At 45.0% G+C, this 15,092-nt stretch overlaps 1 protein-coding gene across 4 annotated transcripts in view; it reads right to left on the minus strand.

The window, feature by feature from the left end:
• Nucleotides 1-15,092, minus strand: part of zeb2a (zinc finger E-box binding homeobox 2a) — a 61,401-nt gene that overhangs the window by 12,600 nt on the left and 33,709 nt on the right. For all 4 annotated transcript variants that reach the window (XM_072397603.1, XM_072397602.1, XM_072397604.1 and 1 more), the window contains 4 exons: nucleotides 4,353-4,601; nucleotides 3,681-3,749; nucleotides 3,155-3,349; nucleotides 2,747-2,961 (listed from right to left, as the gene is read on the minus strand). In XM_072397603.1, coding sequence (XP_072253704.1) covers nucleotides 2,747-2,961; nucleotides 3,155-3,349; nucleotides 3,681-3,749; nucleotides 4,353-4,601 — 728 coding nt within the window. The remainder of the gene's footprint in view (nucleotides 1-2,746; nucleotides 2,962-3,154; nucleotides 3,350-3,680; nucleotides 3,750-4,352; nucleotides 4,602-15,092) is intronic.

Genomic DNA, 15,092 nt, shown 5'->3' on the forward strand with positions numbered 1-15,092 from the left:
CATCCATTCCTCTATCCCTCCATCCATTCGTCTATCCCTCCATCCATCCCTCCATCCATCCATCCATTCCTCTATCCCTCCATCCATTCCTCTATCCCTCCATCCATTCGTCTATCCCTCCATCCATCCCTCCATCCATCCATCCATTCCTCTATCCCTCCATCCATCCCTCCATCCATTCCTCCATCCCTCCATCCATTCCTCTATCCCTCCATCCATTCCTCTATCCCTCCATCCATTCCTCTATCCCTCCATCGATTCCTCTATCCCTCCATCCATTCCTCTATCCCTCCATCCATTCGTCTATCCCTCCATCCATCCCTCCATCCATCCATCCATTCCTCTATCCCTCCATCCATTCCTCTATCCCTCCATCCATTCGTCTATCCCTCCATCCATCCCTCCATCCATCCATCCATTCCTCTATCCCTCCATCCATCCCTCCATCCATTCCTCTATCCCTCCATCCATTCCTCTATCCCTCCATCCATCCCTCCATCCATTCCTCCATCCCTCCATCCATTCCTCTATCCCTCCATCCATTCCTCTATCCCTCCATCCATTCCTCTATCCCTCCATCCATTCGTCTATCCCTCCATCCATCCCTCCATTCCTCTATCCCTCCATCCATTCTTCTATCCCTCCATCCATTCCTCTATCCCTCCATCCATTCCTCTATCCCTCCATCCATTCGTCTATCCCTCCATCCATCCCTCCATCCATCCATCCATTCCTCTATCCCTCCATCCATTCTTCTATCCCTCCATCCATTCCTCTATCCCTCCATCCATTCCTCTATCCCTCCATCCATTCGTCTATCCCTCCATCCATCCCTCCATCCATCCATCCATTCCTCTATCCCTCCATCCATTCTTCTATCCCTCCATCCATTCCTCTATCCCTCCATCCATTCCTCTATCCCTCCATCCATTCGTCTATCCCTCCATCCATTCCTCTATCCCTCCATCCATTCGTCTATCCCTCCATCCATCCCTCCATCCATCCATCCATTCCTCTATCCCTCCATCCATTCTTCTATCCCTCCATCCATCCCTCCATCCATCCATTCCTCTATCCCTCCATCCATTCCTCTATCCCTCCATCCATCCATTCCTCTATCCATCCATTCCTCCATCCCTCCATCCATTCCTCTATCCATTCCTCTATCCATCCATCCATTCCTCCATCCCTCCATCCATTCCTCTATCCCTCCATCCATTCCTCTATCCCTCCATCCATTCCTCTATCCATTCCTCTATCCCTCCATCCATTCCTCTATCCCTCCATCCATCCATTCCTCTATCCCTCCATCCATTCCTCTATCCCTCCATCCATCCATTCCTCTATCCATCCATTCCTCCATCCCTCCATCCATTCCTCTATCCATTCCTCTATCCATCCATCCATTCCTCCATCCCTCCATCCATTCCTCTATCCCTCCATCCATTCCTCTATCCCTCCATCCATTCCTCTATCCATTCCTCTATCCATCCATCCATTCCTCCATCCCTCCATCCATTCCTCTATCCCTCCATCCATTCCTCTATCCATCCATTCCTCCATCCCTCCATCCATTCCTCTATCCATTCCTCTATCCATCCATCCATTCCTCCATCCCTCCATCCATTCCTCTATCCCTCCATCCATTCCTCTATCCCTCCATCCATTCCTCTATCCATTCCTCTATCCATCCATCCATTCCTCCATCCCTCCATCCATTCCTCTATCCCTCCATCCATTCCTCTATCCATCCATTCCTCCATCCCTCCATCCATTCCTCTATCCATTCCTCTATCCATCCATCCATTCCTCCATCCCTCCATCCATTCCTCTATCTCTCCATCCATTCCTCTATCCCTCCATCCATCCCTCCATGCACTCAGCCTCAGATTGTTTGTGTTCATCTTTGTTGAACCTTTTAAACTTTATTTAAATGGTTGTAACCATTTAAATAAAGTTTTGGAAGGATAAGACGCAGTTTCTGTTTGCAGAGTGCAGCAGAGATGGAAGGCGGCAGGTCGCAGCTCAGATCCTCAGCTGTGGTGGTTACACTCACTCTGAACAGCTGATCTCAGTTTGTCTCTCTTTAACAGTTTAACTCAGGAAGTACACAAATAAACAGCCACTTAGAGGATTATGGTTCTTGAGCCCAGCGGGAAAAAGACCATCTGTTCCAGGTTAGCTCTGGTGGGGGGGTCAGTCTGCGATGTGAGGAGATATGAGGTCTGATCTAAGGAAATCTCATTATAATCAGAGTGTAATTGGAAAATTGTATAAGTCAGTGCTCAGTAACCGACTCTAATGAGCATTTTGGATCATGAGGGGCAGCAAACAGGCGTGTGCAGGAAGCGTTTAACACCGCCTCATGATTAGATCACAGTGTGACACCCTGAGTTGCGTTCACAGGCTGCTCACAGAAACACACCAGCAGCTCAAATCAAATCTGTTCCAGCAGCGGCAGCTGATAGCGGCTCCGCCCACACATGATGCTCTGCAGCTGCTGGGCGGGCCGCTGCTCATCATCATGAAGGAAGTCTCCACAGAGGGGCGGGGGGGGGGTTGTGACAGAAACCTCAGCCTGACACACCACAATGATCAGAAAAACCCAAACTTTATTCATCTGGACACAAATAAATATTTAATCCAGACAGACTGACCTCCTAAACCTCAAGAACAAGAAGCTCCTGGAACCAATAAGTCACCGTCTTTAAACCTGATGAGTCAGCAGCTCGCTGTGTGTGCTCACCTGGTCTGTGGCAGGCTTGTGTGTAGTCATGTGACGCTCCAACTGGGCGCGCTGGATGAAGGTGTCGGCGCACAGTGGGCAGGCGAGGCCCTCCTCGTGCTTCTCATGTCGATACTTGATGTGCTCCTTCAGGGACGTCAGCCGCTTGTAGCCGCGCTCGCAGTATGGACACGTGAGCAGCTGAGCGAAGTCGGCAGCGGCGCCGGGCGGCAGGTCTGTGGGACGGGGTCAGAGGTCACCAAATTACACTTTAATTCATCCTCCATCAGTTCTCCCTGTGACCTCGTCAAACCAAAAGTCATGTCTTTACCGGCTTTTATTTTGAAGGTGAAACTAAACTAAACAGATTTTTTAAGTATTTCTCTCACCTCATTTTCAAAATAAAACGTGTTGTTTTTGTTCTCTCACCTTGTTCACTCTCGTCCTGACCCACGGCCTCAGGTGTGCCCAGCCGTGTTACTTCCTCTGGGGCTTCTGGGTAAATGATGGCAGTGTCGCTGCGCTGCAGGTACTCAGCGATGGTTGCCGGGTGACCGTCACTATCTTCCAGTTTCCGTTTCAGGAAGTACTCATCGAGCTCAGGGAAGCCTTCCAGTCGCTTCACTGAACAGGAAACACAGAGTTCAGCATCAGAATGCCAAGAAACACAATCACCATGAGTGCAAGGAAATATATGAAAGCTGTACATACACTGAATCATCTTGATGAGACTCAAAGACAAAAAGTTTGAGTCCAACAAAGAATCAACAAACAGTGAAAATGGGGATGTTTTAATCCAGTTTAATCCAAGTTACAGTAATTAAATATTCCACGAAAAGATTAACTGTATTTATGCAGTTGGTTGTTGCTCCTCAGTGAATGAACCGATGCTGGTCTCGCCTGTCGTTGGTTGGTTGGAATATTGTATGTGATTATTGACACGTGTTGAGCTCACCTGCACCGTCTCCCGCAGTCTGCAGAGACTCCTCTGGACCCACAGCATCCAGCTCATCACTCCTATGATCTGTCACACAAACACAAAACAAACACTTTTCACATCTGATTCTGATGAACCACAAAGTTCTGGTTCATCAGTTTGTGGTTGGTGGCCGTGTAGCACTGTGATGTAAAGCTGGTCTCTATGATCAGCTGAGACTTTTCAGTCAGCTGCGGATCCCTAAAAACACTCCAGGCCACTAGTTGGCGGTAATGCACCTCCAAGGTGGTTGATAACCGCCAAGGAAACCCTACGAAAAAAATGACCTACGAGTGGACTGAGGATGGAAATGATTTAAATATACAGTTTAAATGTAAAGAGTCATGTGATCTAGACTTTATTTAGAATTTGAGTTTTACATTCACAGTTTTTATTTCATTTCAAGGAGAGAAAACTTGTTTCTCAGTCTGTTTGCAGCGCTGAGTGTTAACACTACTTTAGTTTAACTGTATAAGTTTGATTTTATCATAATTATTATTATACTGCCAACAAACTTAATCGTGATCATAATTGATCAATATAGCCACCCTGATAATATGTTTTACCATATCACTGTTACAGACAATCACTTCGTCCTGTCACACTGGACGTTTGTTGTGTAACATGTGACTTCCTCCCACAGAAACTCACCCAGACCTCCGTCCTCCTCTGGCCTCCAGTTCTGCGCCTCCTCGTGGCCCTCGAAGCCCTCCTGATCCCGGTGGGAAAGCAGAGCGTAACCGACCCGGGGTGATGCCTCCAGGGCGGGAACGCCAGCTGGGCTGCTCGTCTCTTCATCCTCTCCTCCTCCATTAGCAAAGCTGTTTTCCTCGCTCTGCAGCGTCCTGTCCTCCTCATCGGTTTCTGAGGTGGTCTCCACCACGTTGTCATAGTTCAGGACTGAAACAGAAGAAGAAGAAGAAGAAGAAGAGCAGTTAGCACACAGAGTGTAATCTGCTGTGATGGTGACAGTAAAAGCTGACAGTTCTTTTCTTCTTTGTGTGTTTCTGTGTCACCTGTGTGTCAGTTGTGTATCAGTTGTGTCTCAGTTGTGTCTCAGTTGTGTCTCAGTTGTTTCTCAGTTGTGTCTCAGTTGTTTCTCAGTTGTGTCTCAGTTGTGTGTCGTTGTGTCTCAGTTGTGTCTCAGTTGTGTGTCAGTTGTGTGTCGTTGTGTCTCAGTTGTGTCTCAGTTGTGTCTCAGTTGTTTCTCAGTTGTGTGTCGTTGTGTCTCAGTTGTTTCTCAGTTGTGTCTCAGTTGTGTCTCAGTTGTTTCTCAGTTGTTTCTCAGTTGTGTGTCAGTTGTGTGTCGTTGTGTCTCAGTTGTTTCTCAGTTGTGTGTCAGTTGTGTGTCGTTGTGTCTCAGTTGTGTCTCAGTTGTGTCTCAGTTGTGTGTCGTTGTGTCTCAGTTGTGTCTCAGTTGTGTCTCAGTTGTTTCTCAGTTGTGTCTCAGTTGTGTCTCAGTTGTGTCTCAGTTGTTTCTCAGTTGTTTCTCAGTTGTGTGTCAGTTGTGTGTCGTTGTGTCTCAGTTGTTTCTCAGTTGTGTGTCAGTTGTGTGTCGTTGTGTCTCAGTTGTGTCTCAGTTGTTTCTCAGTTGTTTCTCAGTTGTGTGTCAGTTGTGTGTCGTTGTGTCTCAGTTGTTTCTCAGTTGTGTGTCAGTTGTGTGTCGTTGTGTCTCAGTTGTGTCTCAGTTGTGTCTCAGTTGTGTCTCAGTTGTGTCTCAGTTGTGTCTCAGTTGTGTGTCAGTTGTGTCTCAGTTGTGTGTCAGTTGTGTCTCAGTTGTGTCTCAGTTGTGTGTCAGTTGTGTCTCAGTTGTGTGTCGTTGTGTCTCAGTTGTGTGTCAGTTGTGTCTCAGTTGTGTCTCAGTTGTGTCTCAGTTGTGTGTCGTTGTGTCTCAGTTGTGTCTCAGTTGTGTCTCAGTTGTTTCTCAGTTGTGTGTCGTTGTGTCTCAGTTGTTTCTCAGTTGTATCTCAGTTGTGTCTCAGTTGTGTCTCAGTTGTGTCTCAGTTGTGTGTCGTTGTGTCTCAGTTGTGTCTCAGTTGTATCTCAGTTGTGTCTCAGTTGTGTCTCAGTTGTGTCTCAGTTGTTTCTCAGTTGTGTGTCGTTGTGTCTCAGTTGTTTCTCAGTTGTATCTCAGTTGTGTCTCAGTTGTGTCTCAGTTGTGTCTCAGTTGTGTCTCAGTTGTGTCTCAGTTGTTTCTCAGTTGTTTCTCAGTTGTGTGTCAGTTGTGTGTCGTTGTGTCTCAGTTGTTTCTCAGTTGTGTGTCAGTTGTGTGTCGTTGTGTCTCAGTTGTGTCTCAGTTGTGTGTCGTTGTGTCTCAGTTGTGTCTCAGTTGTGTGTCGTTGTGTCTCAGTTGTGTGTCAGTTGTGTCTCAGTTGTTTCTCAGTTGTGTCTAAGTTGTGTGTCGTTGTGTATCAGTTGTGTATCAGTTGTGTCTCAGTTGTTTCTCAGTTGTGTGTCAGTTGTGTCTCAGTTGTTTCTCAGTTGTTTCTCAGTTGTGTCTCAGTTGTGTCTCAGTTGTTTCTCAGTTGTTTCTCAGTTGTGTGTCAGTTGTGTGTCGTTGTGTCTCAGTTGTTTCTCAGTTGTGTGTCAGTTGTGTGTCGTTGTGTCTCAGTTGTGTGTCAGTTGTGTCTCAGTTGTGTGTCGTTGTGTCTCAGTTGTGTCTCAGTTGTGTGTCGTTGTGTCTCAGTTGTGTGTCAGTTGTGTCTCAGTTGTTTCTCAGTTGTGTCTCAGTTGTGTCTCAGTTGTGTCTCAGTTGTTTCTCAGTTGTTTCTCAGTTGTGTGTCAGTTGTGTGTCGTTGTGTCTCAGTTGTTTCTCAGTTGTGTGTCAGTTGTGTGTCGTTGTGTCTCAGTTGTGTGTCAGTTGTGTCTCAGTTGTGTGTCGTTGTGTCTCAGTTGTGTCTCAGTTGTGTGTCGTTGTGTCTCAGTTGTGTGTCAGTTGTTTCTCAGTTGTGTCTCAGTTGTTTCTCAGTTGTATCTCAGTTGTGTGTCAGTTGTGTGTCAGTTGTGTGTCGTTGTGTCTCAGTTGTGTGTCAGTTGTGTCTCAGTTGTGTGTCGTTGTGTCTCAGTTGTGTCTCAGTTGTGTCTCAGTTGTGTGTCGTTGTGTCTCAGTTGTGTGTCAGTTGTTTCTCAGTTGTTTCTCAGTTGTGTGTCAGTTGTGTGTCGTTGTGTCTCAGTTGTTTCTCAGTTGTATCTCAGTTGTGTGTCAGTTGTGTGTCAGTTGTGTGTCGTTGTGTCTCAGTTGTGTGTCAGTTGTGTCTCAGTTGTGTGTCGTTGTGTCTCAGTTGTGTCTCAGTTGTGTCTCAGTTGTGTGTCGTTGTGTCTCAGTTGTGTGTCAGTTGTTTCTCAGTTGTTTCTCAGTTGTGTGTCAGTTGTGTGTCGTTGTGTCTCAGTTGTGTCTCAGTTGTGTCTCAGTTGTGTCTCAGTTGTTTCTCAGTTGTGTCTCAGTTGTGTCTCAGTTGTGTCTCAGTTGTGTGTCAGTTGTTTCTCAGTTGTGTCTCAGTTGTGTGTCAGTTGTGTGTCGTTGTGTCTCAGTTGTGTCTCAGTTGTTTCTCAGTTGTGTCTCAGTTGTGTCTCAGTTGTGTCTCAGTTGTTTCTCAGTTGTGTCTCAGTTGTGTCTCAGTTGTGTCTCAGTTGTGTCTCAGTTGTTTCTCAGTTGTTTCTCAGTTGTGTCTCAGTTGTGTCTCAGTTGTTTCTCAGTTGTGTCTCAGTTGTGTCTCAGTTGTGTATCAGTTGTGTCTCAGTTGTTTCTCAGTTGTGTCTCAGTTGTGTCTCAGTTGTGTCTCAGTTGTGTCTCAGTTGTGTCTCAGTTGTGTATCAGTTGTTTCTCAGTTGTGTCTCAGTTGTTTCTCAGTTGTGTCTCAGTTGTGTGTCAGTTGTTTCTCAGTTGTGTCTCAGTTGTGTCTCAGTTGTGTCTCAGTTGTTTCTCAGTTGTGTCTCAGTTGTGTCTCAGTTGTGTATCAGTTGTTTCTCAGTTGTGTCTCAGTTGTTTCTCAGTTGTGTCTCAGTTGTGTGTCAGTTGTTTCTCAGTTGTGTCTCAGTTGTGTCTCAGTTGTGTCTCAGTTGTTTCTCAGTTGTGTCTCAGTTGTTTCTCAGTTGTTTCTCAGTTGTGTCTCAGTTGTTTCTCAGTTGTGTGTCAGTTGTATCTCAGTTGTGTGTCAGTTGTTTCTCAGTTGTTTCTCAGTTGTGTGTCAGTTGTGTGTCGTTGTGTCTCAGTTGTTTCTCAGTTGTATCTCAGTTGTGTCTCAGTTGTGTGTCAGTTGTGTGTCAGTTGTGTGTCGTTGTGTCTCAGTTGTGTCTCAGTTGTGTGTCGTTGTGTCTCAGTTGTGTGTCAGTTGTTTCTCAGTTGTTTCTCAGTTGTGTGTCAGTTGTGTGTCGTTGTGTCTCAGTTGTGTCTCAGTTGTGTCTCAGTTGTTTCTCAGTTGTGTCTCAGTTGTTTCTCAGTTGTGTGTCAGTTGTGTGTCGTTGTGTCTCAGTTGTTTCTCAGTTGTATCTCAGTTGTGTCTCAGTTGTGTGTCAGTTGTGTGTCAGTTGTGTGTCGTTGTGTCTCAGTTGTGTCTCAGTTGTGTGTCGTTGTGTCTCAGTTGTGTGTCAGTTGTTTCTCAGTTGTTTCTCAGTTGTGTGTCAGTTGTGTGTCGTTGTGTCTCAGTTGTGTCTCAGTTGTTTCTCAGTTGTTTCTCAGTTGTTTCTCAGTTGTGTCTCAGTTGTGTCTCAGTTGTGTCTCAGTTGTGTCTCAGTTGTTTCTCAGTTGTGTCTCAGTTGTGTCTCAGTTGTGTATCAGTTGTGTCTCAGTTGTGTCTCAGTTGTGTGTCAGTTGTTTCTCAGTTGTGTCTCAGTTGTGTCTCAGTTGTTTCTCAGTTGTGTCTCAGTTGTGTCTCAGTTGTGTCTCAGTTGTTTCTCAGTTGTGTCTCAGTTGTTTCTCAGTTGTGTCTCAGTTGTGTCTCAGTTGTGTCTCAGTTGTGTGTCGTTGTTTCTCAGTTGTTTCTCAGTTGTGTCTCAGTTGTGTCTCAGTTGTGTCTCAGTTGTTTCTCAGTTGTGTCTCAGTTGTGTATCAGTTGTGTCTCAGTTGTGTATCAGTTGTGTCTCAGTTGTTTCTCAGTTGTGTATCAGTTGTGTCTCAGTTTTTTCTCAGTTGTGTCTCAGTTGTGTCTCAGTTGTGTCTCAGTTGTGTCTCAGTTGTTTCTCAGTTGTGTCTCAGTTGTTTCTCAGTTGTGTCTCAGTTGTGTCTCAGTTGTTTCTCAGTTGTGTCTCAGTTGTGTCTCAGTTGTTTCTCAGTTGTGTCTCAGTTGTGTCTCAGTTGTGTCTCAGTTGTGTGTCGTTGTTTCTCAGTTGTTTCTCAGTTGTGTCTCAGTTGTGTCTCAGTTGTTTCTCAGTTGTGTCTCAGTTGTGTATCAGTTGTGTCTCAGTTGTGTATCAGTTGTGTATCAGTTGTTTCTCAGTTGTGTCTCAGTTGTGTCTCAGTTGTGTCTCAGTTGTGTCTCAGTTGTTTCTCAGTTGTGTCTCAGTTGTTTCTCAGTTGTGTCTCAGTTGTGTCTCAGTTGTGTATCAGTTGTGTCTCAGTTGTGTCTCAGTTGTGTGTCAGTTGTTTCTCAGTTGTTTCTCAGTTGTGTCTCAGTTGTGTCTCAGTTGTTTCTCAGTTGTGTCTCAGTTGTGTCTCAGTTGTGTCTCAGTTGTTTCTCAGTTGTGTCTCAGTTGTTTCTCAGTTGTGTCTCAGTTGTGTCTCAGTTGTGTCTCAGTTGTGTGTCGTTGTTTCTCAGTTGTTTCTCAGTTGTGTCTCAGTTGTGTATCAGTTGTGTCTCAGTTGTGTCTCAGTTGTGTGTCAGTTGTTTCTCAGTTGTGTCTCAGTTGTGTCTCAGTTGTTTCTCAGTTGTGTCTCAGTTGTGTCTCAGTTGTGTATCAGTTGTGTCTCAGTTGTGTCTCAGTTGTGTGTCAGTTGTTTCTCAGTTGTTTCTCAGTTGTGTCTCAGTTGTGTCTCAGTTGTTTCTCAGTTGTGTCTCAGTTGTGTCTCAGTTGTGTCTCAGTTGTTTCTCAGTTGTGTCTCAGTTGTTTCTCAGTTGTGTCTCAGTTGTGTCTCAGTTGTGTCTCAGTTGTGTGTCGTTGTTTCTCAGTTGTTTCTCAGTTGTGTCTCAGTTGTGTCTCAGTTGTTTCTCAGTTGTGTCTCAGTTGTGTATCAGTTGTGTCTCAGTTGTGTATCAGTTGTGTCTCAGTTGTGTCTCAGTTGTTTCTCAGTTGTGTCTCAGTTGTGTCTCAGTTGTTTCTCAGTTGTGTCTCAGTTGTTTCTCAGTTGTGTCTCAGTTGTGTCTCAGTTGTGTCTCAGTTGTGTGTCAGTTGTTTCTCAGTTGTGTCTCAGTTGTGTCTCAGTTGTGTCTCAGTTGTTTCTCAGTTGTGTCTCAGTTGTTTCTCAGTTGTGTCTCAGTTGTGTGTCAGTTGTTTCTCAGTTGTGTCTCAGTTGTGTCTCAGTTGTTTCTCAGTTGTGTCTCAGTTGTTTCTCAGTTGTGTCTCAGTTGTTTCTCAGTTGTGTCTCAGTTGTGTCTCAGTTGTGTCTCAGTTGTGTCTCAGTTGTTTCTCAGTTGTGTCTCAGTTGTTTCTCAGTTGTGTCTCAGTTGTGTCTCAGTTGTGTCTCAGTTGTGTGTCAGTTGTTTCTCAGTTGTGTCTCAGTTGTGTCTCAGTTGTGTCTCAGTTGTTTCTCAGTTGTGTCTCAGTTGTTTCTCAGTTGTGTCTCAGTTGTGTGTCAGTTGTGTGTCAGTTGTATCTCAGTTGTGTCTCAGTTGTTTCTCAGTTGTGTCTCAGTTGTTTCTCAGTTGTGTCTCAGTTGTGTCTCAGTTGTTTCTCAGTTGTGTCTCAGTTGTGTCTCAGTTGTGTATCAGTTGTGTCTCAGTTGTGTCTCAGTTGTGTCTCAGTTGTTTCTCAGTTGTGTCTCAGTTGTGTCTCAGTTGTGTCTCAGTTGTTTCTCAGTTGTGTCTCAGTTGTGTATCAGTTGTGTCTCAGTTGTGTATCAGTTGTGTCTCAGTTGTGTCTCAGTTGTTTCTCAGTTGTGTCTCAGTTGTGTCTCAGTTGTGTCTCAGTTGTTTCTCAGTTGTGTCTCAGTTGTTTCTCAGTTGTGTCTCAGTTGTGTCTCAGTTGTGTCTCAGTTGTGTGTCAGTTGTTTCTCAGTTGTGTCTCAGTTGTGTCTCAGTTGTTTCTCAGTTGTGTCTCAGTTGTTTCTCAGTTGTGTCTCAGTTGTGTGTCAGTTGTTTCTCAGTTGTGTCTCAGTTGTGTCTCAGTTGTTTCTCAGTTGTGTCTCAGTTGTGTCTCAGTTGTTTCTCAGTTGTGTCTCAGTTGTTTCTCAGTTGTGTCTCAGTTGTGTCTCAGTTGTGTCTCAGTTGTTTCTCAGTTGTGTCTCAGTTGTGTCTCAGTTGTGTCTCAGTTGTTTCTCAGTTGTTTCTCAGTTGTTTCTCAGTTGTGTCTCAGTTGTGTCTCAGTTGTTTCTCAGTTGTGTCTCAGTTGTGTCTCAGTTGTGTCTCAGTTGTGTGTCAGTTGTTTCTCAGTTGTGTCTCAGTTGTGTCTCAGTTGTGTCTCAGTTGTGTCTCAGTTGTTTCTCAGTTGTGTCTCAGTTGTTTCTCAGTTGTGTCTCAGTTGTGTCTCAGTTGTGTCTCAGTTGTGTATCAGTTGTGTCTCAGTTGTGTCTCAGTTGTGTCTCAGTTGTGTGTCAGTTGTTTCTCAGTTGTTTCTCAGTTGTGTGTCAGTTGTGTGTCGTTGTGTCTCAGTTGTTTCTCAGTTGTATCTCAGTTGTGTCTCAGTTGTGTGTCAGTTGTGTGTCAGTTGTGTGTCGTTGTGTCTCAGTTGTGTCTCAGTTGTGTGTCGTTGTGTCTCAGTTGTGTCTCAGTTGTGTCTCAGTTGTGTCTCAGTTGTTTCTCAGTTGTGTCTCAGTTGTGTCTCAGTTGTGTCTCAGTTGTGTCTCAGTTGTTTCTCAGTTGTGTCTCAGTTGTGTGTCAGTTGTTTCTCAGTTGTGTCTCAGTTGTGTCTCAGTTGTTTCTCAGTTGTGTCTCAGTTGTTTCTCAGTTGTGTCTCAGTTGTTTCTCAGTTGTTTCTCAGTTGTGTGTCAGTTGTGTGTCGTTGTGTCTCAGTTGTGTCTCAGTTGTGTCTCAGTTGTTTCTCAGTTGTGTCTCAGTTGTTTCTCAGTTGTTTCTCAGTTGTGTGTCAGTTGTGTGTCGTTGTGTCTCAGTTGTTTCTCAGTTGTGTCTCAGTTGTTTCTCAGTTGTTTCTCAGTTGTGTGTCAGTTGTGTGTCAGTTGTTTCTCAGTTGTGTCTCAGTTGTGTCTCAGTTGTGTCTCAGTTGTGTGTCAGTTGTTTCTCAGTTGTGTCTCAGTTGTTTCTCAGTTGTTTCTCAGTTGTGTGTCAGTTGTGTGTCGTTGTGTCTCAGTTGTGTCTCAGTTGTGTCTCAGTTGTGTCTCAGTTGTTTCTCAGTTGTGTCTCAGTTGTGTCTCAGTTGTGTCTCAGTTGTGTCTCAGTTGTTTCTCAGTTGTGTCTCAGTTGTGTGTCAGTTGTTTCTCAGTTGTGTCTCAGTTGTGTCTCAGTTGTTTCTCAGTTGTGTCTCAGTTGTTTCTCAGTTGTGTCTCAGTTGTGTCTCAGTTGTGTCTCAGTTGTTTCTCAGTTGTGTCTCAGTTGTGTCTCAGTTGTGTCTCAGTTGTGTGTCGTTGTTTCTCAGTTGTTTCTCAGTTGTGTCTCAGTTGTGTCTCAGTTGTGTATCAGTTGTGTCTCAGTTGTGTGTCAGTTGTGTCTCAGTTGTGTCTCAGTTGTTTCTCAGTTGTGTCTCAGTTGTGTATCAGTTGTGTCTCAGTTGTGTATCAGTTGTGTCTCAGTTGTTTCTCAGTTGTGTCTCAGTTGTGTCTCAGTTGTGTCTCAGTTGTGTCTCAGTTGTTTCTCAGTTGTGTCTCAGTTGTTTCTCAGTTGTGTCTCAGTTGTGTCTCAGTTGTTTCTCAGTTGTGTCTCAGTTGTGTCTCAGTTGTTTCTCAGTTGTGTCTCAGTTGTGTCTCAGTTGTGTCTCAGTTGTGTGTCGTTGTTTCTCAGTTGTTTCTCAGTTGTGTCTCAGTTGTGTCTCAGTTGTTTCTCAGTTGTGTCTCAGTTGTGTATCAGTTGTGTCTCAGTTGTGTATCAGTTGTGTCTCAGTTGTTTCTCAGTTGTGTCTCAGTTGTGTCTCAGTTGTGTCTCAGTTGTGTCTCAGTTGTTTCTCAGTTGTGTCTCAGATGTTTCTCAGTTGTGTCTCAGTTGTGTCTCAGTTGTTTCTCAGTTGTGTCTCAGTTGTGTCTCAGTTGTTTCTCAGTTGTGTCTCAGTTGTGTATCAGTTGTGTCTCAGTTGTGTATCAGTTGTGTCTCAGTTGTTTCTCAGTTGTGTCTCAGTTGTGTCTCAGTTGTGTCTCAGTTGTGTCTCAGTTGTTTCTCAGTTGTGTCTCAGATGTTTCTCAGTTGTGTCTCAGTTGTTTCTCAGTTGTGTCTCAGTTGTGTCTCAGTTGTTTCTCAGTTGTGTCTCAGTTGTGTCTCAGTTGTGTCTCAGTTGTGTCTCAGTTGTGTCTCAGTTGTTTCTCAGTTGTGTCTCAGTTGTTTCTCAGTTGTGTCTCAGTTGTTTCTCAGTTGTGTCTCAGTTGTGTCTCAGTTGTTTCTCAGTTGTGTCTCAGATGTTTCTCAGTTGTGTCTCAGTTGTGTCTCAGTTGTGTCTCAGTTGTGTCTCAGTTGTTTCTCAGTTGTGTCTCAGTTGTTTCTCAGTTGTGTCTCAGTTGTTTCTCAGTTGTGTCTCAGTTGTGTCTCAGTTGTTTCTCAGTTGTGTCTCAGATGTTTCTCAGTTGTGTCTCAGTTGTGTCTCAGTTGTTTCTCAGTTGTTTCTCAGTTGTGTCTCAGTTGTTTCTCAGTTGTGTCTCAGTTGTGTGTCAGTTGTTTCTCAGTTGTGTCTCAGTTGTTTCTCAGTTGTTTCTCAGTTGTGTCTCAGTTGTGTCTCAGTTATTTCTCAGTTGTGTCTCAGTTGTGTCTCAGTTGTTTCTCAGTTGTGTCTCAGTTGTGTCTCAGTTGTGTATCAGTTGTGTCTCAGTTGTTTCTCAGTTGTGTCTCAGTTGTGTCTCAGTTGTTTCTCAGTTGTTTCTCAGTTGTGTCTCAGTTGTGTCTCAGTTGTTTCTCAGTTGTGTCTCAGTTGTGTATCAGTTGTGTCTCAGTTGTGTATCAGTTGTGTCTCAGTTGTTTCTCAGTTGTGTCTCAGTTGTGTCTCAGTTGTGTCTCAGTTGTGTCTCAGTTGTTTCTCAGTTGTGTCTCAGATGTTTCTCAGTTGTGTCTCAGTTGTTTCTCAGTTGTGTCTCAGTTGTGTCTCAGTTGTTTCTCAGTTGTGTCTCAGTTGTGTCTCAGTTGTGTCTCAGTTGTGTCTCAGTTGTTTCTCAGTTGTGTCTCAGTTGTTTCTCAGTTGTGTCTCAGTTGTGTCTCAGTTGTTTCTCAGTTGTGTCTCAGTTGTTTCTCAGTTGTTTCTCAGTTGTGTCTCAGTTGTGTCTCAGTTATTTCTCAGTTGTGTCTCAGTTGTGTCTCAGTTGTTTCTCAGTTGTGTCTCAGTTGTGTCTCAGTTGTGTATCAGTTGTGTCTCAGTTGTGTCTCAGTTGTGTATCAGTTGTGTCTCAGTTGTGTCTCAGTTGTGTGTCAGTTGTGCGATGGAGCAGCACCGGCTGATGCAGATGACATCATGGGAACGTCCAGCAGCCGGAGCTCAGAGGTGATTTTCCTCCCCAGAGCAGTCAGCCTCTCCTCAGGCTGCTGGACGTTCTCTGCTCTGTTATCTCGTGTCCTGCTGCAGATTTTATCTGCGTTCTCTGGTGTTTTATCAGATTTTATCTCCAGACCAAATGCTCCCGCAGGAGGCTACAGGTTCTCATAGAGGAGAAGACCCCCCCTCCCTCAGCTACACGGAGATTAGTCTGTTCATAATATGATCTTTGTCTGCAGCCGCCGCCGCTCGCCTCCCGGACAACTGCGCAACAGGTGCAAATTAAAAGGGGAGCCATGGTGGGCCGGGATGAAATCTGCTGACCTGGGCTGAATACCAAGAGCGGGGGCGGGGGACGGGTGGTGGGGGGGGCGTGGGACAGGCCGGGTTTTAATAAGAGGTGTGACCAGTTCAGACGGGTAAAGCCCTCCGTGATCAAACACGGCTCAGAAAGGAGCTGAGAGACGGGGTCTCGCTGTGTGGTCCAAGGTATATGTTGGGGTATAATGTGACCCCCCCACGAGAGCCACTGAGCTGCTGCAGCATTCAGCTTCATTCATCTGATGAACCGCAACAACACGCTGTTTATAAAGAGTCTGCACTGATGCTCGCTCACTAGCTGCTAACAACTAACAACTAACAACTAACAACTAACAACTAATAACTAACAACTAATAACTA

Source organism: Leuresthes tenuis, unplaced genomic scaffold, assembly GCF_036924035.1.
Source record: "Leuresthes tenuis unplaced genomic scaffold, fLeuTen1.0.hap1 SCAF_12, whole genome shotgun sequence".
NCBI classification, from domain to species: Eukaryota; Metazoa; Chordata; class Actinopteri; order Atheriniformes; family Atherinopsidae; genus Leuresthes; species Leuresthes tenuis.